The sequence below is a fragment of the Rhipicephalus microplus genome, chromosome 8, assembly GCF_043290135.1.
Source record: "Rhipicephalus microplus isolate Deutch F79 chromosome 8, USDA_Rmic, whole genome shotgun sequence".
NCBI classification, from domain to species: domain Eukaryota; kingdom Metazoa; phylum Arthropoda; class Arachnida; order Ixodida; family Ixodidae; genus Rhipicephalus; species Rhipicephalus microplus.
This window is the reverse complement of record NC_134707.1, coordinates 51538125-51565376: the sequence shown is the minus strand read 5'-3', so window position 1 is coordinate 51565376 and position 27252 is coordinate 51538125. Positions and strand designations below refer to the sequence as shown.

General features: G+C 45.1%; 1 protein-coding gene and 2 non-coding genes across 4 annotated transcripts in view; 1 reads left to right on the top strand and 2 right to left on the bottom strand.

Annotated features, from left to right (window-relative positions):
- LOC142769020 (uncharacterized) overlaps positions 1 to 27252 on the top strand; it is a 49179-nt gene that overhangs the window by 7999 nt on the left and 13928 nt on the right. The window contains exon 3 of one of the 2 annotated variants that reach the window (XM_075871798.1): positions 4614 to 5165. The exons of the other annotated variant lie outside the window; for it this stretch is intronic. Coding sequence (XP_075727913.1) covers positions 4614 to 4681 — 68 coding nt within the window. The 3' untranslated portion in view covers positions 4682 to 5165. Of the gene's footprint in view, positions 1 to 4613; positions 5166 to 27252 lie in introns of those variants that run through there. 2 annotated transcript variants of the gene reach the window in all.
- On the bottom strand, positions 26175 to 26246 carry TRNAP-CGG (transfer RNA proline (anticodon CGG)). Its single transcript has one exon. It is a non-coding gene; the product is annotated as a tRNA-Pro (tRNA).
- Positions 26540 to 26611, bottom strand: TRNAP-AGG (transfer RNA proline (anticodon AGG)). Its single transcript has one exon. It is a non-coding gene; the product is annotated as a tRNA-Pro (tRNA).

Below are 27252 nucleotides of genomic sequence, written 5' to 3'. Positions count from 1 at the left end.
GCCTATCCAACCGTAAAGTACGTAGTTCTTTCAGAAAACAAATTTAAAAAATTGGCAACCAATTCTGCAATCATACTTGTAAATGTGGGCCACCCTGTAAACCCGCCTTGCTCAGCAGACGGATGCAGCACAAGGGCACCCAGCGATTGCCCTTCGTAGTTATCTACCGAAACGTCAATATCGCTAATGTTTAAGGGAAGGTATGCCCCGGCACGAGTTAGAGAGATTTGCAAACTCGGTGTGCGACATGCGTGCGACTTTTTGCTGCATTTTGTCGACTTCCTAATTGTTTCACGGCAGTTGAGATAACGTGAGTAAGTATCTAGCGATCCTCCGTAGTGTTGAATCATCATCATCCCCCGTAGCAACATCAGCAGCAAACAACTGAAACGGAAGACGACCACTGCGTTATCTGTTCGATAGAATTGCGTAGAAGTATCGTCATCATCAGTCTGACTACGCCCGCTGCACGACAAAGGCCTCTCCCATGTTTCGACAGTCAACTCGGTCCTTTGAGTGCTGGTGCCACTTTACATACGCAAACTTCCCAATCTCCTCTGCCCACCTACCTTTCCGTCTCCCCCTCACCCACCTGCCTACTCTTGGAATCCAGTCTGTGATCCTTAGGGGTCAGCGGTCCTCTTTCCTTCGCGCTACATACCCTGCCTATGACCATTTCTTCTTGATTTCTACTAGGAAGTCCTTAACATCCATTTGTTCCCAGAACCAAAGCTGGTCACCTCTTTTCCCGAGATCACAGCGATGTATAAATGGAACTTAACAGTACGTTATGTTGGGCTAGTTGGTACATATTAGGCTGAAATACGTGGCGCAAGGTTGACAAAGAGAAGAAAAAAAGACCAGATCGCGCTCTTTCTGTCTCGTCTTTTTTTCTTTTTGTCAACCTTGCGCCACGTATTTCAGCCTAGTATAAATGGAACAAGCCCAGATTTCCACCCCCGGTGACGGGCCTGAACAAGGCGGACGAGCTCTAGCTCTTACGCCTGTACACAAACACAGTATTGTGCCCGGCAATACTTCGGCATTTCAATCCGGCCTTCTCCGGGGAATGCCCATACTGTGATCATCCACTTGCGGTTACTTTCCGCATGGTGTGGGCATGCCCATCTAACCCAGGGGTCCCCCCAATCACTTCTCCTTCACCCCCTACCCGAAAGAGCTGGGGATTACCTGCTCGGGTTTGGAGGGTCAAAGAGCGCTCGTGGTCAGGGCGCGTGCCGCCGCGGAAGCCACAGTGGTCCCGGACTAGGGTCTCCTCTTAGAGTTTATACAGGGTCGGCCCTCCCTATCTCTCGTTTGTAAACAGTTTAAATAAATGTTTTTTGCCACCACCACATTACGCACTCTTCTCTCTTCTTGTCATCTATCGCGCAGAAGTATGTCCCACGTTTCACCGATAATTTAAATGACGTTAAATACTCGTATCCAGTTTACAACGAGCCTTGACTGTGTGCACGTCGTCATCTGCCCGTGCGCAGGCAAGTTCGAGTCCTGCCTGGGCTCCACGATATGTCTGGGCAGCAGGTGCGAAGAGGAGAGCGCCATCACGTGCACCTCACGGATACCTTACTTTGAAGGCAGGTGTCACTGCTGCGACTGGTGCCTGCTGCGGACGCTCGGTGTGTGCTCTGACGTCACGAATCGTCATGTTTGGCTAGAATATGGCCGGCATAGCCGGTTACAACATAAGAAAGAAATGTCAGCTCTAAATGCCATCGTTGTCTCTCACGCACAGAGTTTCCGAAGAAGCGTTTCGAAAAAAAAAAAATGTTGAGTACTCTACCATAGGAGAGCGCCGTTCACCGATGTTCACGGACCCCAAACCTAGTCAGGCTAAGTTATTTTTTAATGCAAACTTCTCGCTTACGTTCACTGATGTGCTCAGAAAAAGTGGGAAACGATTGACAGTACGAGGTACTCTACTACGAGAGAGCATGAACCCGTCCCATGTGCCCCATAAAGCAATGCCGCCGACAGTGCATGGGCTCAAGGGGAGGGGGAGTGGTTTAGAAAAAGTGGCTAGTCAGGCTCACTCATTTTTGTAATGGCGAACATCTCTACCGTTGTTTAGATAGCTCAGTTCAGCGCATAGACATACGGTTATGGCGCTCGTTGTAGGTTAGGAACTTGAAAGTCCTGGTAAACTTTGTAAGTGATTCTGATATTACTTCTTGGCCAAACGTAACGTTTTATGTAGTAACGAAGTACCTTTATGTATTAATAGGCGTAGTATTTACATAAGACGAGAAAAGACGCTTAAAGTTTGAGCGGAAACTATCTATATCATGACTGTCGGGTGCGCCGCGTTCCCGTGAGCAAGAACACGGCCGCTAGATAAAAAAACAAAGTTTTTAAATCCAGCGGCCGTGGCATGACGAAGCGCAGCAGTATGTAAGGTTAAATTTGGGAATAGGTGGTGCCTGCCATGAACAACCGATATGCGAAGTTATTGCGGTTTTTTTTAAATCCGAATGCATTTCTTAGTCAAACTATATCAGGCATCCGTCGTTGTCCGCGCGCCGGTAGGTGTTATCTCTTGGCTTTCACTCCCTCTCCCGTAGCAAGAGCTGCGGGCACGCGCTCTTATCGTCACCCCTAGCAAACAGAGCATGTGATGTGAGAGAGTGTGGGAGAAAATAGGTGCAGTGCTTCGCCGCATCTTCTCTCGCCGTTCGCTCTCTCTCTCCCGTCCACTGGCGCCTCACTCTCGACCGTTCGCTGGCTGGGCGCCTCTCAAGAACATCCGGAAATGTGTGCTCGAGACGCCGCTGTGAAACGCCAACGCCGAACCGAGAATGCCGCCGCCCCACTCTCCCGTCTGCTCGCTCCTCCATCTCGACCGTTCGCTGCTGGGAGCCTCTCAATGCGATAGCAAAATTGATTGATTGATTGATTTGTGGGGTTTAACGTCCCAAAACCACAATTTGATTATGAGAGACGCCGTAGTGGAGGGCTCCGGAAATTTTGACCAGCTTGAAACAACGAACCAGAGTAATTCATATGTCTAACCTCGTTGCTTGTATAGGCACAGGTGTGAATCATGGGAGGGGGGGGGGGGGTCAGGAGGGTTCGGATGCTCCTTATGGCAAGGCCGGGAGGGGAGAACCTCTTGCAAGTGAGATGTCGCGTTCAAAGATCCTATTATAATTGCTTGATGGTTAATTATCACGCACTCGCCGAGCAGCCTACTCTGACCAGTAACGAAGAAATTAAAATCTGCCTTTTCTTTCAAAAATTAGTGAGAGCACGAGCTTCCTGAAATGCTGCTGCTTACTTCTGACGTGTCGCAAATGTTCGTTACGTTAACAAAGATATGAGTAAGGAACGCCGATCATATACCGTTAATTATTTATGTCGATGAATTGTTGGAAAACATTGACAATAAATTTATGAATCCAATTGCTCTGCCATGAGTGGGCTACTTAACGAGCAGTCACCGCTGAACATAAATATACTTTACAAGATATATTTTACAAGAAAGATTCGAGGGGTAAATCATAGAAAGTTATTTCTAAAAAAGCATACAGGATGAGTATTTAGTTGAAGTTCAAGATCGGTACCCTTACGCGTTACAACAAAAATCCCCAAGTTTTTTTTTAATTAGATGATTTACACTGAATGACATATTAGCTATATAAATAATTTAGGCTCTGGCATTTTTCGTCTGCCATTTAAATTAAATAGCTTTCTTCCTCTCTCTCTGTCTCTAACAGCTCTAAACAGTATCCCTATACAGAAAATGAAGAGAAACGCGTACTATAGTTTATCATTATGATTTAATCTTTTGTACTCTCTGTGCGCACCGAAGGTGTTACTGCCAGCTCACATAGCTTCCGTGGTAAAAAAATAACGTCATCACCACTACGCCCCACAGCGCTTACACCACCCGGCACTGAGAACGCGTCGCCTTCTTTTGCGCGTATTGTAGATGCATTTCTCTGTGTCAAATTGCAGTTATGGTCACGGGAAGCAGGTGTACAGCGTTACAAGCAGTCCTGTAGTCCACTTATTCTCGGCTCGCTCACACTAAATCGTCACTAATTAAGGTGGAGGATAATTAGTGCAATCTTAATTAGTCAGTTTCCCTCACAGTGCAGGTATATTCGGAAACTCAGGAACAAAACAAGAACTTGTTGCCTCGCTGTATTCTGCATTTTTGGCGTTACCTGATCCAGAGAGAGCATCGAGAGTTGTATCCCGGTCGTGGCGGTCGCATTTTGATACAGGTGAAATGGCAGACGCCCACGCATTTTGATACAAGTGAAATAGCAGACGCCCATGTACTGCGCGATTTCAGTGCACGTCAAGGAACGCGAGGTGGTCAAATTTTCGACAGCCCTGCACTAAGGTGTCTCTCATAATGAGATCTTGCTTTTGAGACGTAAAACTCCACATATTATGCTTATTATCAATAGAGTACAACTGTCTTTCTTTGATGCGACGCCGGAGTAGGCATATTTGTCGCAATCGGTCTGTTCGTGAATTTCGACACCTTTATCTATAACTTCTTGAGCATGCGAGTGCTGAGGAGATGCGTTGCATAGCGGGTCTAGTAAAACTTCTTTAAAACCTCTTCTGTGCATTCTACACAGCCTGTCTCGACAAGGACCACGACCGAGGAAGCTTCCACTACTGCGAAACTGTTTGCAAGCACCTATGAATTTACCGCCAGACTCGTGCGAAGATCGAAGTGCCTGCGAACTGCGATCACGTTCAACTCTGTGCACGCACGATGTCGTCGATATACATATGTATATCATGTACTATATTTCAATGTGTTATATTTAAGGACATGGGGGTACAATCTTTTTGGGCGAGACAGAGTCTCATTGACGTTATGTGGCCGTTATGCAAGTGTGAGCGTTACCAGAAATGCGAAGTATTTATTTGCGTACTACAAGCCCTTTTTGGGCGTCTGTATGCGTATCTGAACTTTCGCTATTAGTATGTAACACTTCCGCACAATGTTGAAACGCTTCTTTCTTCAACATTTTTTATTGCTTTCGCGTTCTTGTGTTCTTCAAATGAAACTTTCAGTTGTGAGTCACCGCTCGTCTGTGTCCCTTTCGCCTTCGTCGGTCTCGCGCTGCACCCGAAAATGCTGCCGTACTTTAATACTATTGACACAAGGAGATACCTTTCCAAGCGATCGGTCGGCTCTTTCTCCGAACAGAGCTTGAATTCCGAATTTCAGCATCAAATGAATTTACTAAAATGTTTATAGATAATTTTATGTGGTTAGAAGAATTCTATTGTCTTCTTTATTACAAATGTTCTTTGTATCTAAAAATAACCTTATTCTATATAAAAAACAAAGAAATAACTTTTCTTGTTCTGCTGAATACACCTTAACTTTTCCTGGTTCTTGGTTCATTCCCCTCTCCGGGTGAGCGTCATTCATATGGGGTGACCATCATCACATTGACCACGTGCCTCATGGCCTATCTCCCGTAGTGGGTAAGAGCCAGAACAGTGGAAAAAGCAAACAAGCAATGCTTAACCATTGCAACGACTTCGCAAATTAATGAGTCCCTTCGTTCCTGGTCATTCCTTGGACCAAAGCGCGACACCAATGGACAAGGACGCAAGTACCAATTCAAAAAGTGCCAAGCAGCCACAAGAAAAATCTCTCGGAGAACAGAGCCCGCAAATGTCCACGCCGAATGCGCTTCCAAGTTCTCGATTCCTCCACAGAGGCAGACCTCATGCCCTAACCGCTTCCACGAAGGGAGAAGCCAGCGGACGACAAAAGTGGCTCGGACTATTAGAACACTCGAAGTCAAGTCCCGAAGCATTGACCCGCGCTGCCGCCATCGTACTTCGCGATCGATTAGGAAGTGCAGAATTCAGAACGGGTAATGAAGGTGACACTCCAACGCCCACGTCACTCTACAAGGACTGGCGTTCGACGAGATAGCCGCGACTTCTGCAGCCACAGACATATCGCAGTGCTCCATACAGTGGCGCGCAAAGCCCGTGGCAGAGCCTGCGCGTAGGTTCCGGCAAGATCTCCGCCGTAGGAACACCTGACGTGGGCCAGTCGCCCGAGTTGCTCACTTCATACGACAGCAAGCCGCTGAGCGCGGAGTCAACTGGAAGCCCTCCGAAGATCAGAGTCCTGGTTTATTCAATTACCGGGCCGCCAAAAGTGCTTCCCCACCACGACGGTTTTCCGGGCACATACATTGGTGCTCCGGAAGTTACCGTGTTCACGCCTAGAGTCTCAGCCTCTGCTGCTGTGACACCGGCTAGACAAGGCAGTGTGACAGACGATCATTATCAAATCTTTTCGGCCGAGTTGTGAAACCTGATATAAAGTAGAGGGGTCGACGAAGCCACTCTGGTCAACCGAGTGGGAGGCCTGACGTTATTTCAAGTATCGGTGCTCTGCGTGGTAGCTATTTCGACCCTGAGCCTTCCGCTAGGACTGCTCATCATCACCTACTTTTCCAATGAGAGCAGTTTTAGGCCACCAACACTTCGGACAAGTAAGCCGACAGTATCGTTTTACGGATTTCCATTGACTTCTATAATTGCCCTGGACCATTTTTCGGGACTCCCGGAAAGCTGTATTAGACCAGTACGCTTGCACGATACCAACGTTTCAACGTCCTGTTCCAGCTACAGGCCCACGGAATTTCGACGCAATCAGCACCATACTTTTTGCGTTTTTAATGTCTCTCGTCTGGGCGCACCAACTCCATGACGCCCATGGACATGCCACTCGACTACTGCACCTCGATTGTGCACTCGTCACTCGGAGTCGTCGCCTCAGGTAGCGTGGAAAGCCGCGTTGACAAATTCGACATCACGGACGTCAGCCTATACAAGTGGCGGGACATAGTGAACCTTCTTGGCTTCCGTAACACCAAGATCATGATGGCCGTTGGCGGTTACCGTGAAGAAAGCATGTTCTTTTGTAGGCTTGGTCGGGGCCCCGGTGCCATGGCGCGCTTCATAAGCAGCCTCATGGAGATTGTCTTAAAGACCTCCGCGAGAGAGTTCTGGTCGACTGAACTTTGCCGTAGTCCGGATGTGGACGGCCAGAAGACAGGAGCACAATGTCCCTCTTGGTCGAAGCCATTCGGCGCGCGTATCGTGTCTCCGGCGTTGTCCTTGGCTCTGCTGATATCGCCGTTGTGATCTCGCATAACGAAATCGTTGCAAAAAATGTAATCGATGTGGTGGTCGATCGTGTTGAGTGGCTATTCATGCAGACGCACCTCATTGCAGCTAGTTTAGGACGAAGCCCCGACTATTGCTAAGGTTGGGGAATGGATAACCCTCACTTGTTAGTGGCACTGCGTGGCCGCGGCTTTTATGCTGGCAAGATCTGCGCAAGCTTCAGCTTGGCCCCGTTTCTAGCCGATGGGTGGACTAACTTTCAGAAAGCTTTTCACATCAGGGAGCTTTCCAGAGCCACTGATCCTGTTACAGGACAACCCTCGACGAGGACCGGGATGAGCGCTTGCAGAAACTCGATGAATCCGCCTTGCAAGGCGCAGCAGGATGGCATGTGCCTCAGTTTCCGAAAACGCTGCTCTCCGGGTTACCAGTCGTTGCCGGCGCCACTCTATATGTTCCAACGGTGAGACTTGATGTATTTCTCGCCGTCCAAAGGTGGTGCCTCTAGGCAAAAAGTTTGCGTGGTCGTCTAACTTGGATGCCGACAACTTCAAGACGCCGTGCCCTCGTTTGGACGGTGGCATCTTCTCTGGCCTGAGACACCTTGCCAATGCCACGCAGAAAGGCCGACTCAATTACAGCGATCTTGGCAGACCTCCCTGCCCATAAATGACGTTATCATATGCCACTTATAAGCTCGCCTATGGCGATGTACGTCGTAGTGACTTTATGTAGTATTCATGAAAAGTTGCTATTCCGTTTGCACATCGCATTTGATGACGTGTGATACTTCTAGGGCGTGACATGGGGATTTCGACAGCCCTGCGCCTCTATACGTATAACTACTTTGTGAATCTAATTGAGCAGTTGTTTGCTCCTTGCTTTGGTTAAGATGCGCTGTAAGAAGACAAGTATAAAAACTGAGTAAAATCGTCTGCCTAAAGAGTGACACAACACGCGCCGTTTTGGTAAGCGTAGTTTTGATTGGGATGTAAATTTTGTACACAAGTCTGCGATTGGTGCACGTGAGAGTGTACTTTGTGCGTGTCTTTCTCGTGTAGATGCAGCTTAAGTGTAACCACGTAGCGCGATTTTATTTGCTTGTTCAATACGTATAGATCCTGCCACAGCCCTCTTTTCGTGGTATCTTAAATGCGAAGCATTTCTTAGCGGGCTTCGGCGACATTGAGCATATCTATCTATCTATCTATCTATCTATCTATCTATCTATCTATCTATCTATCTATCTATCTATCTATCTATCTATCTATCTATCTATCTATCTATCTATCTATCTATCTATCTATCTATCTATCTATCTATCTATCTATCTATCTATCTATCTATCTATCTATCTATCTATCTATCTATCTATCTATCTATCTATCTATCTATCCATCCATCCATCCATCCATCCATCCATCCATCCATCCATCCATCCATCCATCCATCCATCCATCCATGCTTGGATCGGTCTGCTTGTAGATCTCTGCTGTAAGTTTATCTTTAGCGTCGCCATTTCTAGAGATAATGTCTTTGGAAAGTGGGGCAAAGTCGTGACAAGATTGTCAAATTTAGTCATAGTTTGGCAGGAATAAAAAAAAAACAGGTTTGCTTGGGTGAAGGGTGGGTATACAGAGTACACGCCAGCGCGGATATACTGGCGTGCACTTACAAATGATATAGAAAGTGTTTTTTTTTTCTTTTTGATGACGTCTCAATGACTTTACTTCACCTGTATCAGGTGGTCTTATCAAGCGCGTTGCCAGAATGTTTTAGAAGCGAAGCTTCTCAGACCCCTACCAGGGTTGCCACCATTGGGGTTACCCTACTTGTAGGGTATTTCCAAAATTTTTCGGCCAGCGTATAAAGTAGTAGGGTGGTGACGTAGGGTAATTTCAACATTTCGCTTGTCATTGATAAGTGAAAATATAGAAGATCCGCGCGACAAATCCGAAGGAATGATTCCTGTAGAGATCTGAATTCGTAGGTAGCATGGTAATAAAGTTTAATAAGGATCCAACGAGGAATTACTTGCCCGGGCTAGGCCTCCGGGAGCTGTCGTCCGCAGAACATCGAGCGATTTCTTCGGCGATGGCCCTGGCTAGCTGGACAGCCCAGATTCTACTGTGATAAGCACCAAATACGAAAGATAATACGTCAACCCTGTGCTGGGTTTTCTTTTTCTCGGGATGTTTTTTTTTTCTTTTGTGTTATGTCCCATCAGTTCGTTGATTGGAGGAGCTTTTAAACTTTTCCACGGTAGTCGGCTTCAGTTTTTAGGAAAGTGATGGTCGGCGTCAACGCGAGATTTGCAAAGAACATCATCAAGATGTAACTACGCTGCCTCGGGACATCATTGAGGCATCACATATCGCCAGAATTATTGATGTCAGAATGAAGCCATTGTAACGTCACTGCGGCATCAGCATGGGACGTCAAACGGTGGCGCCATCAGACGTCATCGTCGCACACTCAGACGCGGGCGGGCCGACTGCGGAGGCACCCGATGCATGCGTCTAGACGCAATTTTTTGGTGTAAAGTAAAACGTGGTGTAATGGAAAAAAAGTTGAGCAGGGTACAGTTGTGTATTTTTAACGCGATAGCGTTGAAGAGGTCGTTTCGGAGAAATTTCAGCGTCGGCGTTGGTGTCGGTGGTTGTGAGCAAAAAATGATCATCTTATGCGTGCCCTAAAAATCAAGAATCATAAATCAAATGAATGATGAAGAATCCTGGCCCAGAGTGGGGACCGAAGCAGAGTCGTTTGCGTGGCAAGCGGATGATGACGATGACGATGATGATGATGATGACCTCCTATATGGATGGCGCTCACCAAGGGGGATGTTCTACCACATGGCCATGCATCTTTTTTTTTCTTTCGTGGTATTTATTATAACGCGTATTCGAAATTGTAGCATTTGCTTTGGCGTTTGGTGATGCATTCACGCAGTGACAATAGTCGCACAACTACTGCACAAGCATTCAAAGGCTTACCCGCATGTACTTAGAAAAACTTAGCATGTACTTCGCATGTACTTAGAAGTACTTAGCATGTACTTCAAAAGGTTGGTAAGGATGAACAACTCATCAAGATGGGGTGAAACTCTGGTCTGAAATCAAGTTCTTCATAAATATCCTTTAACTTAAGAGCCATACACATGAAATGTATGCTTGAAGCAGTCGTTGGATCTGCATCACGGTCTTGCATGCGCGTTTCCCCCATACTGTGTAGTCCCATAAAAAAAAGGACATATCAAATGGCACTTCGTCAAGACATGTTGGGAGATAGTAATGGTACTGGAATCGGTGTTAAAAGCTTTTTTAACGGCTCGTCGAAGGATGTCCCAAAACAGAATGACATCTTTGCAGCTTATAAAACAGCGTTATATTGTCTCTGGTACTACCCAGAGAGTAAAATAAATGAAGAAACAAAAATGCCCTTCGTTTGCAACCATGGTTTTTGCCGGCGGCGTATCTGTATGAAGATAAAAGACGGTTTTCGTATCAGGAGAAATATACATTTTTCGGGCTCGTTTTAGTACAAGGTCGGAATATATTGAGCGATAAAGTGGAGGTGGAAAATGCATAGATAAAAAAATTTATAGACTTTTCTGCGTGATACTGTGTGCGCGTGTATTCTATAGAAAACTGAACTTCGAGAAACCGGACAGCGATCAAAACTTACTGCATGAATCCCCACAAAAACGGGCGTGCAGAGAAATCTGAAGAAACAATCAAGTCAGGTAAGACATTAACAAATGTACTCGGCAAGAATGACCAAATTATGAGTGGGAGCTGTCGTGAAAAAAAAACAGTACCGTGAGACTATTTGCCATAGATATAATGAACTAAACCCAGCCCTCCCTCCCTTACTGGTCTGAATAAGTTGTCCCGTCCCATTGGTTAAAAAGTCGAAGACGACACAAAGTTGCAAAAGTCCGATGAAAGCGCTGTATGTAAGATCAAGCACAGTGTATAAATTGTAATACATAGTGAAGCTTAGTAGCTACAAAAGTACTGCAACCTTCAGCTCTCCCAAAGATAGAAAAGCGGTGTGGAAAAAAAGGCTGGGTCTGTCGTTCAAGCTTAGCAACGTGCTTTTTTCCAGTAATGCGCACCGAGATGGTACGCATCTAGTAGCACACCAAGGTACGTTGGTGGAATACGAGTCCAGTTAATTCCTGCGAACTTGTCAGGCATACGTACCACCCCATGAGACCATAATCCTAAAATTTTAGATGAGTTTGAGCGAGCTCCTGATACGATGCCAAATTTACTTACTGCAGATAACACATTCTCATCACTTCGTTTGTCCGAACAAGAAAAAAAGCTTTGTCATCTGCATAAGTTAATACCTTAAGCTCATCGCCTAATATAAAGAAGCCACGAATACTGTTCGATGGTATTGCGCTAAGGCACAGCGGTTCAAGGTGAAGTGCTAACAGCAAAGGGGACATTGAACAGCCTTTGTTTTACAGAAGAGCGAATACGTACCGGCTTTTACAGATAGCCACTATTATTTAGTCGATTTGAACAGTCATTGTGACAAAGTTTAACGGTTTTCAGCACAACAGAGGCTAAATTTGTATGCTCCAGAAGAAAAAAGAGAAAGGAATGACTGGCATGGTGAAAAGCTTTGGCAAGGTCTACCTGCAGCATAGCAAGCTGTCCTTCACAACTGTAGCAATACTGAAGAAGTGTTCGAGCGACGTGTATGTTTGTTTGTGTGGAGCGGCCCTCCATTCCACATTTCTTGTGATAAACGATAGGTATTGTCATTACAAACTGTAATCAATTTCATAATACCTTCGCAAAAGTTTTGTAGTCAACATTTGACAATGCTATTGGCCTGCATCCTTCAACAGAACGAAGAGTTTCCTTTTCAGAACTTTTCGGAATCAGAACAGTTTGACTTTTGCCAAATGACTGTGGGAGAATCTTCAATTTGTAGCTTTTCCTAAATATATCCAGCAAAAAAGAACTGATGGTCGTTTTGAATGATTTTTAAAATTCCGCAGGAATCCCATCAGGGTCAGGTGTTTTTGACAACAGGTAGTTGATCAATGACCTGCCTAATTTCCTCCAACATAAATGCACCACTAAAAATTGCTCAATCATCATCGGTCAGTGTACGTAACAGAGAAACAAAATTTGCTTTGTTTTCGTGCTTATATTAATCAGGAGGAGTACTAAACAACGCATCCTAGGACCTTTCGAATTGCAAGATAATGTCCGTTGTATTTGTTACAAGAGCACCGTTGGAATGCACATCTGGAATGAACTTGAACATGGCATGATTCCACTCATCAAGTAAAGCTTGACGGGTTGGTTGCTCAGAATTCAAAGTCCTACTGTTCCGAGATCGAAGAGGCGCGCCTCTGTAGTGAGCAGCATCATTATTTTGTAGCTGGCACTTGATGTTTTCAGTTTAATTAATGTATGCTCTTGGCTTTTCTAATTTAATCTCGTAACGGTTACAGAGGCTTTTAGACAATCTCTTTTTCTTGTTCTAACGGTAGTACGATTTTTCTGATCCGATCTCTACGGCTATTGCACGAGCCTCTTGTTTAAAAAGCTCCAAGCAGCATATCGATGTCATCCTTTATCCAGTTAATTCAGTAAATATTCAGTCAATTATACTGTACATAATTTCAAATAACTGAACCCGCTTTGAAACCTGTCAATGCAGTGAAAAGATCTTCCTCTGCTTGGGAATGCAGTCAAAGTTTTGATTGATATGTGGGGTTTAATTTCCCAAAAACACCATATGATTATGAGAGACACCGTAGTGGAGGGCTCCTGAAACTTCGACCACCTGGGGTTCGCTAACGTACATCCAAATTTGAGCACAGGGGCCTCAGCATTTTCGCCTCCATCGAAAATGCAGCCGCCTCAGCCGGAATTCGGTCCCGCGACCGGCGGGTCAGCGGCCGAGTACCTTAGCCACTAGACCACCGCGGTGGGACAGCAGTGAAAGTAACTTTCATGCTTTATAGACACATGCATCCTGTATACGTACTTCACAATACAACATGAAATATTGCCGTAACAATGCGCGGTACAAGCGTACATTGCCATCAGGAGTCAGCATATGGTGTTATCACATTGACTTTATAGCTTAAAGCCAGTAAACTACTACAATAGGTGCACTACAATAGGCACAGTACAAAGAAATGGATGACCATTTCTCGTCTCATTTCCTTGATGGCGTTACTCTGCCGCTACTCCCCGATTGGCTGCTCCACGCGCTTTGACTGAGTGCGCGAACGAGCGCCTCTCTCCGTCTCCTGGATAGTCGCCGTACGTGGTGGATCGTTGGTGGGGCATGGACGAAGCAGAGCGGCGGGCGCGTTGAAGACACTTGCGATCAGCTTCCTTGGCTCGCATCTCGTCGGTGTTACCCGCGCGCCGTCTGCATAGTGCGCGAACGAGTGCCTCTCTCAGTTTCCCGGATAGTCGCCGTACGTGGCGGATCGTTGGTGGGGCATGGATGGAGCAGAGCGGTGGGCGCGTTGAAGACGCTTGCACTCGGCTTCCTTGGCTCACGTCTCGTCGGTGTTACCCGCGCGCCATCTGCATTCTCGAACGCGATTGGATGCATGGACCAATGCATGGACGGACAGACACACGCACGGATGGACGGATGGATGCTTCGGCCCACTCATCATAATTCACTCCGTGGTTATGCTGTGATTTTTTTATGTTTATACATGGTTTTGCCTCCATTACACCAAGTGACGGCTCCCCCATGCGACAGCCCGGACCCCTGAAGGGCTCCGCACTTATTAGCTTTTGGAAGTCAAATTAGGAGGCCTCGATTGCTATTATTGTCGAAAGTCCGCATAGTCATAATTCAGACATTAGGTAATGATGGAATAGGTTCTACGTAGCAAAGATGTGTGCATGAGGGTGCAGGGGAGGGTCAAACCTGTGTGAATAAGAAAATGAGTGTAGGTATGCCGAAATGTGGTTAACCGAAGGAAACTTTAAATTTTCTTGCATTACACCACGTACGATACAAGGGATATCTAAGGCACGGCAAATACATACTCTTTCGAGCAGACGATGTAGCATGTTTCTCGTGAATGCCCAAGCTTCAAAATCACGACACAGTATTTTAAAAAGGTCTTGTAATTGGCCCATGAGTTGACGCTACCGCCAGGGTGTCTGCCACGTCGCATACAAATATTAATGCCAAATGTGGCTTGGAACACAAGTCAAGATTTTTGCTTTCATTACGACCACGCCACCAAGTATAGCCACAATTGCATCGGTAACCCAATCAGCCCTTAAAAATAATATTAATAAATTCAGCGTGAATAATCAGTCCGACACTTGGTCGATTCCTCTGAGTGGGTAGGTGCCAATCATCCTAGGAGCATCATCATCATCATCCACCTCTTTTCGTCCCCCTCCCGTCCTTTGCAACTAATGTTCCAGCGCATATGCGGAATTTCCGCAATGACAGCTGCGACTCTCTATAACATTTTGTGCCATTGTTTTACTACACATATAAAAATATATACCCTTCCGGAAGCTCTTTCGGTGGTATACTTGCCAAGATTCCTCCCAACATGAGTTTGATCTAGGTGTTTCTCTTTCTCTTTCTCTTTAGTATAAGGTGTGTTCAGAATGTATTGACAACTTCTCTGTCTCTCTCTCTATATATGCATGTATATATATGTATAGGCAGGCATGGTGGTGAAAGTGGACGTAGCGTCACAAATTCACAAATAGTCAAGTAGACCCCCGTGTGTGAACAAACGCTTCTGTTACCGTTCACACGGAAGATGTAATATATATATATATATATATATATATATACATATATATATATATATATATATATATATATATATATATATATATATATATATATATATATATATATATATATATATATATATATATATATATATATATGTGTGTGTGTGTGTGTGTGTGTGTGTGTGTGTGTGTGTGTACCAGGTAAAACTGTGCCGTACTTTCTTAGTATACGCACCCTGTAAATATTTAGTGTTTCATTTCGTTTCACTTAACTCCAGCAACAAACTTTTTTTTTCTTGTGAACTCTCCCATCACCTGACCTCGTGACTCTCGCAGTATGGGTAGTAAGTACTCTGGTGGTACTATCTGATTGCATAACCAATCAATATTTTACCACCACTGTTTCTATGCGTTCTTCGAACCCAAATTTATGTATCGTCCTCGAGGGCTGTTTTCTGGGGCTTCAGAGTGAGGGCGTCAGCGAGGAGACATTGCGAACGACCTTACTAAGACACCATTCATCAAACTAATTACCTATCGGAACGATTTCGAAGGGATATTCTTCCTTGCCCACCTCATATTTTACGTATATCTACGGTCGTTCCATCTTCGCATGTGTGGTGTCGTGGTTTCAGTTCCGGTTTTGGGAACCGGTTGGCTGGCCTCTAGGGACGAAGAAGAAGAAGAAGAACGTCGTGACCAAGCAAGCGTCGGTGGGTTGTGGCAGTTTAACAAGGATCATCCGCTTCACCAACCAGCCATCGCACAGAGCTCTCATCTTGTCTATTCTCTTTCTGCAAGGCCATTTCTATGAGCAAAGCTTGACACCAATGGACAAGGCGGTGACTACAAAACCGAAACGGCCCAATTACCCACAAGAAGAATCTCCCGGAGAACAAAGCCCGCAAATAGACACGCCAGACGCGCTTCCAAGTGCCCGACTCCACCGTGGAGGCCGACCAAACGTCCTAGTGGCTTCCACGAAAGGAGAAGCCAGTGGACGGCAAAAGTGGCTTGGACTACTAGAAGCCGAACACTCGAAGTCAAGTCCCGAAGCATTGATGGACGCCGCCGCCTTTGCACCTCGCGATTGGCGAGGTCGTGCAGAAGTCAAAACGGGCAACGAAGGTGACACTCCGACGCCCTTGTCACCCCACAAGAACTGGCGTTTGACAAGATATGCCACGACCTCTCCAGCCGCAGCCATTCGCCGTGCGCCATTCAGTGGCGTGCAAAGCCCGTGGCAGAGCCTGCGTGTCGGTTCCAGCAGGATCCCCACCGTAGGAACACCTGGCGGAAGCCAGGCGTCCCAGTTGTTCACGCCATATGGGAGCAGGCCGCTGAGCCCGGAGCTAACCGGAAGCCCTCCGAGAATTAAAGTTTTGGTTGCTTCGACAGCCGGGTCACCAAAGGCGCGGCCATACGATGGATTTCCGGGTGTGCCCATGTACATCGGTGCCCCGGAAGTTATCGTCTTCACACCTAGATTGTCGCCCTCGGCCGTCGCGACACCGCCTAGACAGGACGTCGTGACTGGCAGTGCTCATCAGCTCACTCCGGCCGAGTCGTCGAGCCCGATTGAAGGTAGAGGGGCAGATGAATCCGCTGTGATCAACCAAGGGGGAGGCCTGACGTTATTTCAAATATGGGCGCTCTGCGTGGTAGCCATTTCAACCCTGAGCCTTCCACTTGGACTGTTCATCATCACCTACTTCTCAACTGGCAGCAGCTTTAGACCCTCAACACTTCGAACGACAAGTAGGCCTACAGCTGGTAGGCTGACAGTATCGTTTTCCGGATTTCCATCGTCTTCTATAATTACCCCGAACCCTTTCTCAGGACTCCCGGCAAGCTGTATCAGACCAGTACGCTTGCACGAGCCCAACGTTTCGACATCCTCCACCAGCTACACGCCCACAGGATTTCAGCGCAATCAGCACCATACTTTCTGCGTCTTCAATGTTTCTCGCCTGGGGCGGGCCAATGCCATGACGCCCATAGACATGCCACTCGACTACTGCACCTCGATTGTGTACTGGTCGCTCGGAGTCGTTGCCACAGGTACCGTCGAGAGCCGCGTGGAAGAATTCGACAACACTGACGTCGGTCTATACAAGTGGCGGGACATGCTGGACCTTCTTGGCTTCCATGACACCAAGATCATGTTGGCCGTTGGCGGGTACTCTCAAGAAAGCGCGTTTTTCTCTAGGCTCGGTAGGGACCCTAGTGCCATGGCACGCTTCGTCACCAGCCTCATGGAGATCGTCTCAAAGACCTCCGCGAACGGTATTCTGGTCGACTGGGCTGAGCCGGAGCCCGGTTGTGGTCAACGCGATGACAGGACCACACTGTCTCTCTTGGTCGACACCATTCGGCGCGCGTATCGCGTCTCCGGCGCTGTCGCAGGCTCCGGTGGTATCGCCGTTGTGATCTCCGCAAACCTAACTGTTGCGGAACAAATGATAGACGCAGTGGCCGATAGTGTAGACTGGCTGTTCGTGAAGACGCACTTTATAGTACCTAGTTTAGGACAAATGAACGACTATTGCGAAACTTGGGGGCGAGCGAACCTCGCCTTGATACAGTCATTGCGTGGCAACGGCTCTTATGCCGAAAAGATGTGCGCGAGCTTCAGCATTGCTCCGTTTCTAGCTGATGGATGGACTGATAATCTAAATACGTTTCACATCAGGAAGCTTTCCAGAGCCACTGATCCCGTTACAGGACGAGCTTCTACGACGACCGTGGGCAACGTTTGCGGCAACTTGACGGATCCGCCTTGCAAGGCGCTCCAGAATTGGGCGTGCCTCGCTTTCCGCAGACGCCTCTCTCCGGGCAGCCTTACTTCACCGGCTCCAGTCTACATATTCCAAGGTCGAGACTCGGTGGATAACTTCCTGTCCAAAGCTGGGTTCACTAGGAAACGTTGCGCGGTCGTCTACGATTTGGATTCCGACAACTTCAAGACGCCGTGCCGCCGCTTGGGCGGTGGCATCTTCGCCGGCCTGAGACACCTTGCCAACGTCACGAAGAATGGCAAACGAAATTTGACTGATCTTGGCCGACTATCACCCTGCCCGCCTGCCTGAATACGACGTTCTCGCGTCACTTATTAGTAGGTTGAAGGTGATGATGAACGTAATAACTCTATGCAGTACTCATGCAAAGTGGCTATTGTATTTGCACGAACGTCGCATTATATGACATTCTTTCTTAGCGTAATCAGCATTTCCACAATCCTGCTTCTATGCGTGCATTCCTGCTTTGTGAATCTGATTGATATAGGCGATTGCTTCTTGATGCGTTTGTGACGTAACAAGACTTGAGTAAAAACTCGACGCGTCCGCTGAAAAAGGAACAGTACAGGTACGTTAGTGTTGTTTTTATTGGATCTTAGTGTAAGCCTTTCTTATAGCGCCTGACTAGCTGCTCACGTAGACTTGGTCTCTACAGGACAGCTAAAGGGCAACCATGAAGTGTCATTTGAGCTCGCTGTTAACCGCATAGATCCTGGTAAATCGATCTCTCTCTGCATAGATCTCTCTCTGACCATCTTGTGGTATATTTGGGCCGTCAGTGTCTGTGGCCGTAGCGTTGCAAGTAGTCAAGTAGATCTGTGAGCAGCCACAACGTGGTTTATTTCGACGTTTCAGCCTGGCTGAAATATGTTTCAGCCTGGCTGAAACAAAACGTTTCTTTTCCTAGTAAGTTAGCGTTCTCCTTTATTCGGGTATTGATGCAGCGGCCAGTCTCTTTTATGACAGGTTGGTGGTATAAAATATACCACCCCCTCTCGGCATTTTATGAGCTATGATTCTTCTTTAAGGCTACAGCAACATTTCATCTTCCTTGTTTTTAACTATTTTGCCAACGCCCTGACGCAATTGTGGTGCCTTAATAGGGGCGCAACATACACCCATAAGATTTCTCACGGACAAAAAAAAAAAGTTGCCGGGAGGTATGACCTTCATGTTTTCAGCGCCCTTGTTAAGGCTACCTTTGTGCCAGGCCGTTGGCATAAAGTTAAAACAGGAGAAAGAAAACGTAGCGATAACACAAGAGAAGAATTGAAGTTCATAAAATACCGAGAAGGGGTCGCGTACCTTACACCACTAACCTGTATAAATGTGTATACATGGAACAGTCTGGCCACTGCATCAATACACGAATAAAAAAGCATGCTAACTCGCTAGGAAAAGAAACTTTTTCACACTTGTCAGATCGTTGGAAATCTTGCCATTGTTATCCCATCTTTCGAGATACAGGTATTTTGTTCTCACACAGAGGATAAACTAACACGTGAACATACGGAAGCATTCCGCATGTATGAACTAATGCATTAGTCAAGCTTCTGTGGATCCAACAGACAGGGAGTAAAGTTTATAAATTATGTTTAGCCATGTATTTTTATGTTTGCCTGTCACATGACTTGCACGTGTGCTATGCTGGCTTCCAGATACTTATGTTTTGTTCCTTTCAAAAATAAATTAGTTGATCGTTTGCGCTCATTTGTCTCTTTCTCTTTCTGCATCTTGTGCGTGCAAAAAATCTATATGAATTAGCAGTGTTGTGAATTCACAGAGACCACAATGATGATGATGATGATGATGATGATGATATAGGTTTTAATGGCGCAAGGGCCATACTTGGCCAAAGAGCGCCATAAAAAACCGCAATAAGGAACACGTATCTTACAATGGCAGCCATTTTTAGCTTTATATTTAATTATATGAAATTAGAAATATGCATTCACATAAAGTAATATAATAATAATTTCAATAATAATAACGAGAAGCAGAAAAAAAAAGAAATGAGATATGGAGGAGGAAAGCGAGCATGAGCATCTGTGCCAATCTGCTATCAAGGCGATTTTGATTGAAAGTCTCTAAATTAGTAAAAAGTTGATTTCTTCTAACCTTCTTTTTTAAACAAAATTCATTCGATTTAAGAGTATTATGTGATCCACTATCTAAATAATCGTTTCTTGGCCAATCCCCTAGAGTGGGTGGGAGCCATTCGTTTAGGCCATCATCATCATCATCATCATCATCATCATCATCATCATCATCATCATCATCATCATCATCCTATTGGCCAATCCCCCAGAGTGAGTATGTTCCACAGTATCCATACACACTATAGCATCGAGAAACTAGTCTAGCCAGTAGAATCAGCGTTGAGTATCCAGTAGTATATATAAGACACATCACATGGTCACGTTGCAACATAGGGGCAGGCGCTAGCATTTTTGCAGGTGCATCATTCGGGAGCAGTTATGCTAAAAAATGGTACCAAGTTTTGTGGAAACGTATAAAAGTACTCCCTGTATTGTACTTCAGAGTTGGTTTTATGGAAAGTGTGTTGTACTCTAGGAGGTTACTTTACTTTTACTTTAACCTACTTGCTTATACTTGACTGTCAAGAAATTCAAATGGGACATTGGGAAAGTAAGATTAGTGATGCTAGGTCTTCGATAACTACCGCCCTATAGCACTAGCCTCAATTAGTTGTAAACTGCTTGAGCACGTAATCTACACACACACTTTATGGCACATCTCAATAAAAATTATTTGCTTTTGAAAAATCAGCACGGTTTCCGCCTGAAACTCGCATGTAAAACGCAGCTTTATGTGCTGGTATATAGCAGACAATTGCACTTCACTGCGCCTGCCCCAAGCATATTGATGGAACATTTATTGATTTTTCACAGGCCTTTGACCTCGTACCTCACAAACGAGTGGCGGCATAAACACGCAATCTCAAACTTCAGGGAAACAATGCGGTGGTTTGAAAAATTTCTATCAAATCGTTCTCAAACGTTTAAATGAAATGACAATATGCTCAGTCCAATATTTTTCAACTCTGGTGTCCCTCAAGGCCCAGCAATTGGCCTGCTTTTATTTTAAGTGTATATTCATGATGCACCCTTAAATATTTATTCAGCATTTCGCATTTTCGCAGATGATTGCGTTACAGAGAAATAGCCACTCCGAACGACATCATAGCTCTACCGTGACCTTCATGAGCTAAATCAATGGTGCAGCAAGTGGCAGATGCCAATTTAAATAAAAAAGGCCCAACACTTGACAAACTAATACGTTTACTAAACAATGAAATAGTAGACTCGGGAAACAACAGCAACACCGCTGCAGAACATCATGGTGGCTTTATATATTCGAATTTAACTTGGACTGACCATTTAGAATACATTAGATTGAAAGCCTGGAAGAAATTCGGTTTTCTAAAGCAACGCTCATATCGGGCTGACAAGGACATTCGGATTCTAGCTTATAATTTCCGGCTGCCCCCTTCACTGGAATGCACATTAAAAAAGTTAAATAAGGATCAATCATTCGGCGTTCCCACCAGATTACCCCAACGTTCAGAATAAAGCAACACGATTCATCTTATAATCCTGTTCGTAATTTCAAAGAGTTTATTCTTTGAAAGCATAGCGAAATAATCCACCGCTTGTTCTGCACAGGAAATTTTTCAAAATATCTTTTTTTCCCCGTCCCCTGTATCATAGTAACACATCATTTGCCAGAACGCGTACTTTACGGCCGCTTAATACATCTATAGTCACACCGTCCATGCTTTCAAAGTCGACCGCATTTTCGCCCGGACTGAGAAATACACAATTTGCATCTGCATTTGTCAATAACAGAATAAATGAATTGGCTTCCAGGATCGTGTAATGGCAGAGACTTCTTTGTTAATTTCTGCATTGATAACTTATGGAAACCTGTGGCTTTCGGTGACAATTACGCTTTGTTCCATGTTTACTGTTGTAATGCTTGCCAGAACACAATTTTTAGAAATAATGAACAATTGGAAGTGAACACGATGCTTTTTTTTTGCAGATATTCCTAAAAGATAGTATAGCAAAATGTCGTGTAAGTTCTGCAGAAATTGAAAGTTTTCTAGGGTCAGCTGTGAATATACATGTGTTTTTTTTTTCTACCGGAAGCCAGGGTCGGGTAATTGTGAAGGAAGGGAAACGGTTTTCGAGGGGTGATTAAAATAGCGATGGCGACTTTGCCGCCTCGTTTGGATACCGGTCAAATAGGTACGAGCGAAATTCTGGCAGGGTTCTCGCCAGAACGAATTACATTGACGCTTGGGAAGGCGCCCACCCTGTGGGTAATTGGCAGCATGGTACCACCAGACCTAAAATTGAGGTCATCCTCCTTTTCTTCTTTCGTTTTCTTCACCGCCAGCGCTGTCCTCGCTTTTTTGCGTCACACATATAAGGCGCAGTTAGAATCAGGTGCGCAAAGCTCTGCGTTAGGTTGTGTCGCCATTACGCAAGTGTCGTACGCTATCCTCTTGCAGGCCCTCCTTAAGTCATGGTAACGACGGGAGATCACAATAACGAACGCTATGTTAGCGTGCGTTATTATAAAATGGCACGTCACGCTGAGCGCACTTGACGATCATCCAAATTTTGTGGCTTAACGCGACCGAATTAACTAGCATATTAATTATTATGCTGGCCGGCGCCAGATAACACACATCTTTAACGCTCGAGATAGACGGTTATATTTGAAAAATTATTTTCGAAAATGCCAGTTTGTCGTTCTGCTGCTTGCAGGATCGCCACTGACTTCCGAGCGAGATTCGCCAAACGATTAGTGAATAGATCGCCAAAATTCACCATTGTTCTTCAAGTTTCTCCAAAAGAGTCGCCACTCTACATATATGTGTGGCGTACCTGGCAATAAAAATTACTAATTATGCATAGTCTCGTGGAATACAGTACCACCCGTGACCCCTAATTATGTTGACGTTTTTCAATGCGAGTCACATCACCCGCTTTAACACGAAAGCACCGGGAAAGGGCCTGCTTATACCAGCAGCGTCTCTGAATGCTAGCGCCTCATAACAAAAGTTTGTGGGGGGTTTTAGTTGTAGCGAATTGAAGTTGAAGCAGTCGCTACAAGAGAGGGATGGCTTGCGACCCTTCTTGCAGATTTAGAGAATTCATTGCAGTGGAATCATATACCCGAGAATTGAACAAACTAATTACCAAAATAACGGAAATAACTTCGAAAATACGGCGCAACCGTGGCGACGCGTGCACCGCGCTTTCTGTGCGGTCATGCCAACACCTCCTTTATTAAGATGCCTGACGAATGGCTCGTGTTTCCAGCGGAGTCGCCCTGCCTTCAGTTTCTAAATCTTCTAAATACGAAGGGGTAGACACGGTATGCAGTGCGTGTGGAGAGGAAGAAGAAACTGCCGAACACTTGATAATGTTCTGTAAAGGGCTTCATCCTATAGTTCAGGATGATGGCACAGAGTTTTTTAAAACACTGGGGTTTAGGGACAGGGAGGGCGAAATAGACTTTAACCGGGTAGAATGAACTAGAGGAGGTTACCTGATTGGTGGCTAAAGTCAAGGCACGAGTGAAAATTAAACCCTTCACTGCAAAGTACGAATCCTCAACCTCACTATTTAACGTGAAAAAAAAAAAGCTAGTTTTTGGTTCATTAACTATTACGGTTTGGTGGCGCTAGCCACCCCCCAATCCAAAGGGTACAGTCATATTGATCCATCCATCAAATATCATGGCGTTTTTTACTTGTGGCCCCTAGGGGCGCGTCAGTCGAAAGTTTTTGGAGATCTGCAACTATGCACGGCTGTTTCGAAGGCTATGCAAAATGTCGTGTTGTTGCACCGTCCACCACATGTGACGCTAAAAACCTACAGTAATCGAAAAGCAAGGAGGGAAACGGTGTGGCAGCTGTGTTTGTTCTCATGCGACAGGCATCTAAATAGAGGAGGCGTTGGTCATGCTTACGCCATACATTCGCCTAAGTCCAGTGTCTGAAGGCTGCTCTAAGAAGCCTGCTTTTTTGCCGGCCTGAAAAGTATGGTAACAATAAACTTAAGTTCTATATACCCAATTAAGGGATGCTACAGCAGTGATGAAGTCGACAAGCTTTTCAGGACAGCTTAATCTGTGGTCGGAACACGTGGCCTAACAGTCAACAAGCGACTTCAAAAGCGAAACTTCAAAGGAGCTCAAAGTTCTCAAAGCGCACCTAAAAAAATTCGTGTAACAGCTGGTCCACTGACCTAAATTTTGATGGGAAGTTGCTGGTGGACGCAGCATTGCGCCAACAGCGCCAAACCTGGATGCTTGATTGAGTTGGCGCATTAAAGAAATCTTTTCAGTACACTTGGATGATGAGTATATATATATATATATATATATATATATATATATATATATATATATATATATATATATATATATATATATATATATATATATATATATATATATATATATATATATGTGTGTGTGTGTGTGTGTGTGTGTGTGTGTGTGTGTGTGTGTGTGTGTGTGTGTGTGTGTGTGTGTGTGTTTTACAATCAACCACTAAAGATGGCGACAACGCTTAGCCCCAACAAATGCCTTGCGCATCATCATAGTCACGCAGCTGTTACCTATTACCCGATACTTTTTGGTTATAAAAGCTGGTGTCAATATACTTATATACTACCACCTCACAGCTTAGCAAATGGCGCTTAATAAAGTGCAGTGATACAACACGTGTGAAAGAGTTGCAAAACATGGAAACGTTGTAAAGTCGCAGTCTGTCATTCGGTTCCTGACGATAACGCATAAACCAATCACGAAGACAGCGCACAAGGGATAGTCTAGGCGTTAACGACTGTTCTGTGTTAACGTTAACACAACGACTGGTCCGACTGGCGTCTTCTGGGCTGGTTCACTTTTTTATCATAAAAATGCGTTAGCCTGACGAGGGGAACACAACCAGCTTCATCTTTCTATCGGTGGTCCACTAAGCGGATCTGGTCGAATTTATTATTTCTTTTGCGTCAATCTTCGTGTACAGCTACTTCACAGCCATCGAGTGTCCTTCTTTTACTGTCTGTGCTAGTGCGGTGGAATATAAGTGTGAAGAAGTATGTGAGGGCAGCTGTTAGCGTGCTGACAACGACGTTAGCTTAGTTTTCTTATATTAGAGCACAAAGCAGGACTTGATTGTAATTCGAAGGAGCTCTTCAGATGCATCTTGGTCTATATTCGTACCGACATGAAGCGATACAGGGAATCAGCTCTTATTGTCAACTTGAGAATGCTCTAAGTACCCTAATGTTGTTGAGTTTACTATAAAATGTCCAAATTTTTTGAAAAAAAGTCGAGGTCAAATAATTTCTTTTTTTTTAAAATTTCGCAGTGAAATCCGCACGCATGACATGACATCACGCTTTTTAAAGTGCATTTTTTTCGTATTTTGGCAATACTAGCTGAACAAAATTTCCCAAAACTTCGTATTTGACATGGAGGAAGAAATTTGATATGTCTACGGTACCACCAGAGGACAACCTACATAATTTTTGCCAAGTAGAAAGTTGGTCGACCAAGTAAATGTACACCGTCGAAGTCTATGACGTGTTTGGCAAGGAAATTTCAAGGTTGCGTCTTTCTCCGTGTAATTCGTTTTGCACACTTTCTATACAGTGAACTAAAACTGTACTTTCTCGCTTACGAAGCGTCATCTATCCAGAACAGCCGTTCACATAGTTCGACGCGAAACCGGAACACGATACCAGGACGCTTCTACTGCTTAAGTGACATGTTCACGTGACCTGAATTGTCCCGCCGTTTCGGCCTTTCCTACATCGTTTCGGCTTTGGACAGTTTGGACCACGTGTTGTAGTCGTTCTTGCCTTGCATCTCTATGTTGCATCGTACTTGTACACGAATTTCGCGTAGTGACTTTCGTGTTCACTCGGTTTCACCTGAACATGATCTACACTTGATTACGCATTACCAGTCATTACCTACATTACTGACGTCGAATGAGCTTTGGTGAGGAAACATTCAGCTTTTTTTTTTTTTTTGTACCATATTGCACGCTACTGCTGTGTCTTTCTTAATTGATACTTTATCTTTCTAAAGTGTGCAGAATGAAAACATTCAATGAGATAATGTTGGCGTTGCCCCCTGATAATAAAAATACAAAAAAAGCTCTCGTGCATGCCTGTTTCCCTCATGTGCCGGCAATCGATGTCCTTAGCTTTATTTGCGCGTCAATCATTTGGTGTTACTTTTTTGGCCTGCAGATGATAGATGACTGTCATTATTCAACAGTTCGTCTAACTGAATTTGTTGTTCCCCATCGGCCGCAATGCGTCGAGTGTGTTCTGAAAACTGCACCCATGTATACAGTTAAAAAAAAAAGACAAAAAAAAGAAACAAAAAAAGGAAAGAAAAAATTGGGCTCGTCCGGGATTTGAACCCGGGACCTCTCGCACCCGAAGCGAGAATCATACCCCTAGACCAACGAGCCGACGTGCGGATAGACTGCTGAGAACGGCATTTTATCGCTAGAGAGACCACGTGCCGTAAAAACGATGGGGGAGGGGGATCTGGCGTCTAAACCGGGACAAATAATAATAAAAAAAGTGTTTTACCCAGCTAGTACGAACCAGCCTGCCCAAATGCGAGCGCTTGAGGGGAAGCGAGAGATACAAATGAAATTGGTACAAATTTTCTTCCCTCATAAGCACATTAATTACAATTGCTGCGCTTTACAAAGAGTAGCGATAAAGAGAAAAACTAAAGAGAAATTAAAAAAAAATTGGGCTCGTCCGGGATTTGAACCCGGGACCTCTCGCACCCTAAGCGAGAATCATACCCCTAGACCAACGAGCCGACGAGCGCAAGTTACTGATATGCATAAGTTTATCTCGCTTGTGCCCAAACAACTGCGTTTTTGGCCGTTACGAGTTCTGGACCGCGGCAGCGTTGGACGGGATTATGGCATGAAACTGCTCAAACGTTTGATGTTCATGTAATCTTCGGTGACAGCACCAGAGACTGAGAGGTCGCTTCGAGTGTTGAAGGCATTACCGAGCGAAGAGAGCGTTTTTTTTTTTTTGACATAAGGAATACGCAGTATGAGTACAGAAAACGTCGTCGTCGCGCTACGTTGACGCAAGGAGAGCTTGAGGTGAAGGATGAATGCTTCAGTATTTTAGCAGCTGCCATGCTAGCATCTGAAGCCGTTCAGACCTTGTGGAGCAGTGTGTTTTGTTGGACGTGAAAAAAAAAAATGCAGCTGGGAAACTTCTCTGGACGTAGCTCTCTCCCGTTAATGTCAGTGTTTTGTTCGACTAAAGCGCAGAGGGGATTAAATTCGCATTCGTTTCTTGCAATCGATATACACTTTCAAAATTTGGTACGATCGTTAGTTACTAGTGTGGAAACCAGTTAAGTGCAGTGTGCCACCATAATTAGCGTCGCTACTAATAACCTGCGTGTACCCCGCGTGGTGCCGACCGTCTATATTAAAT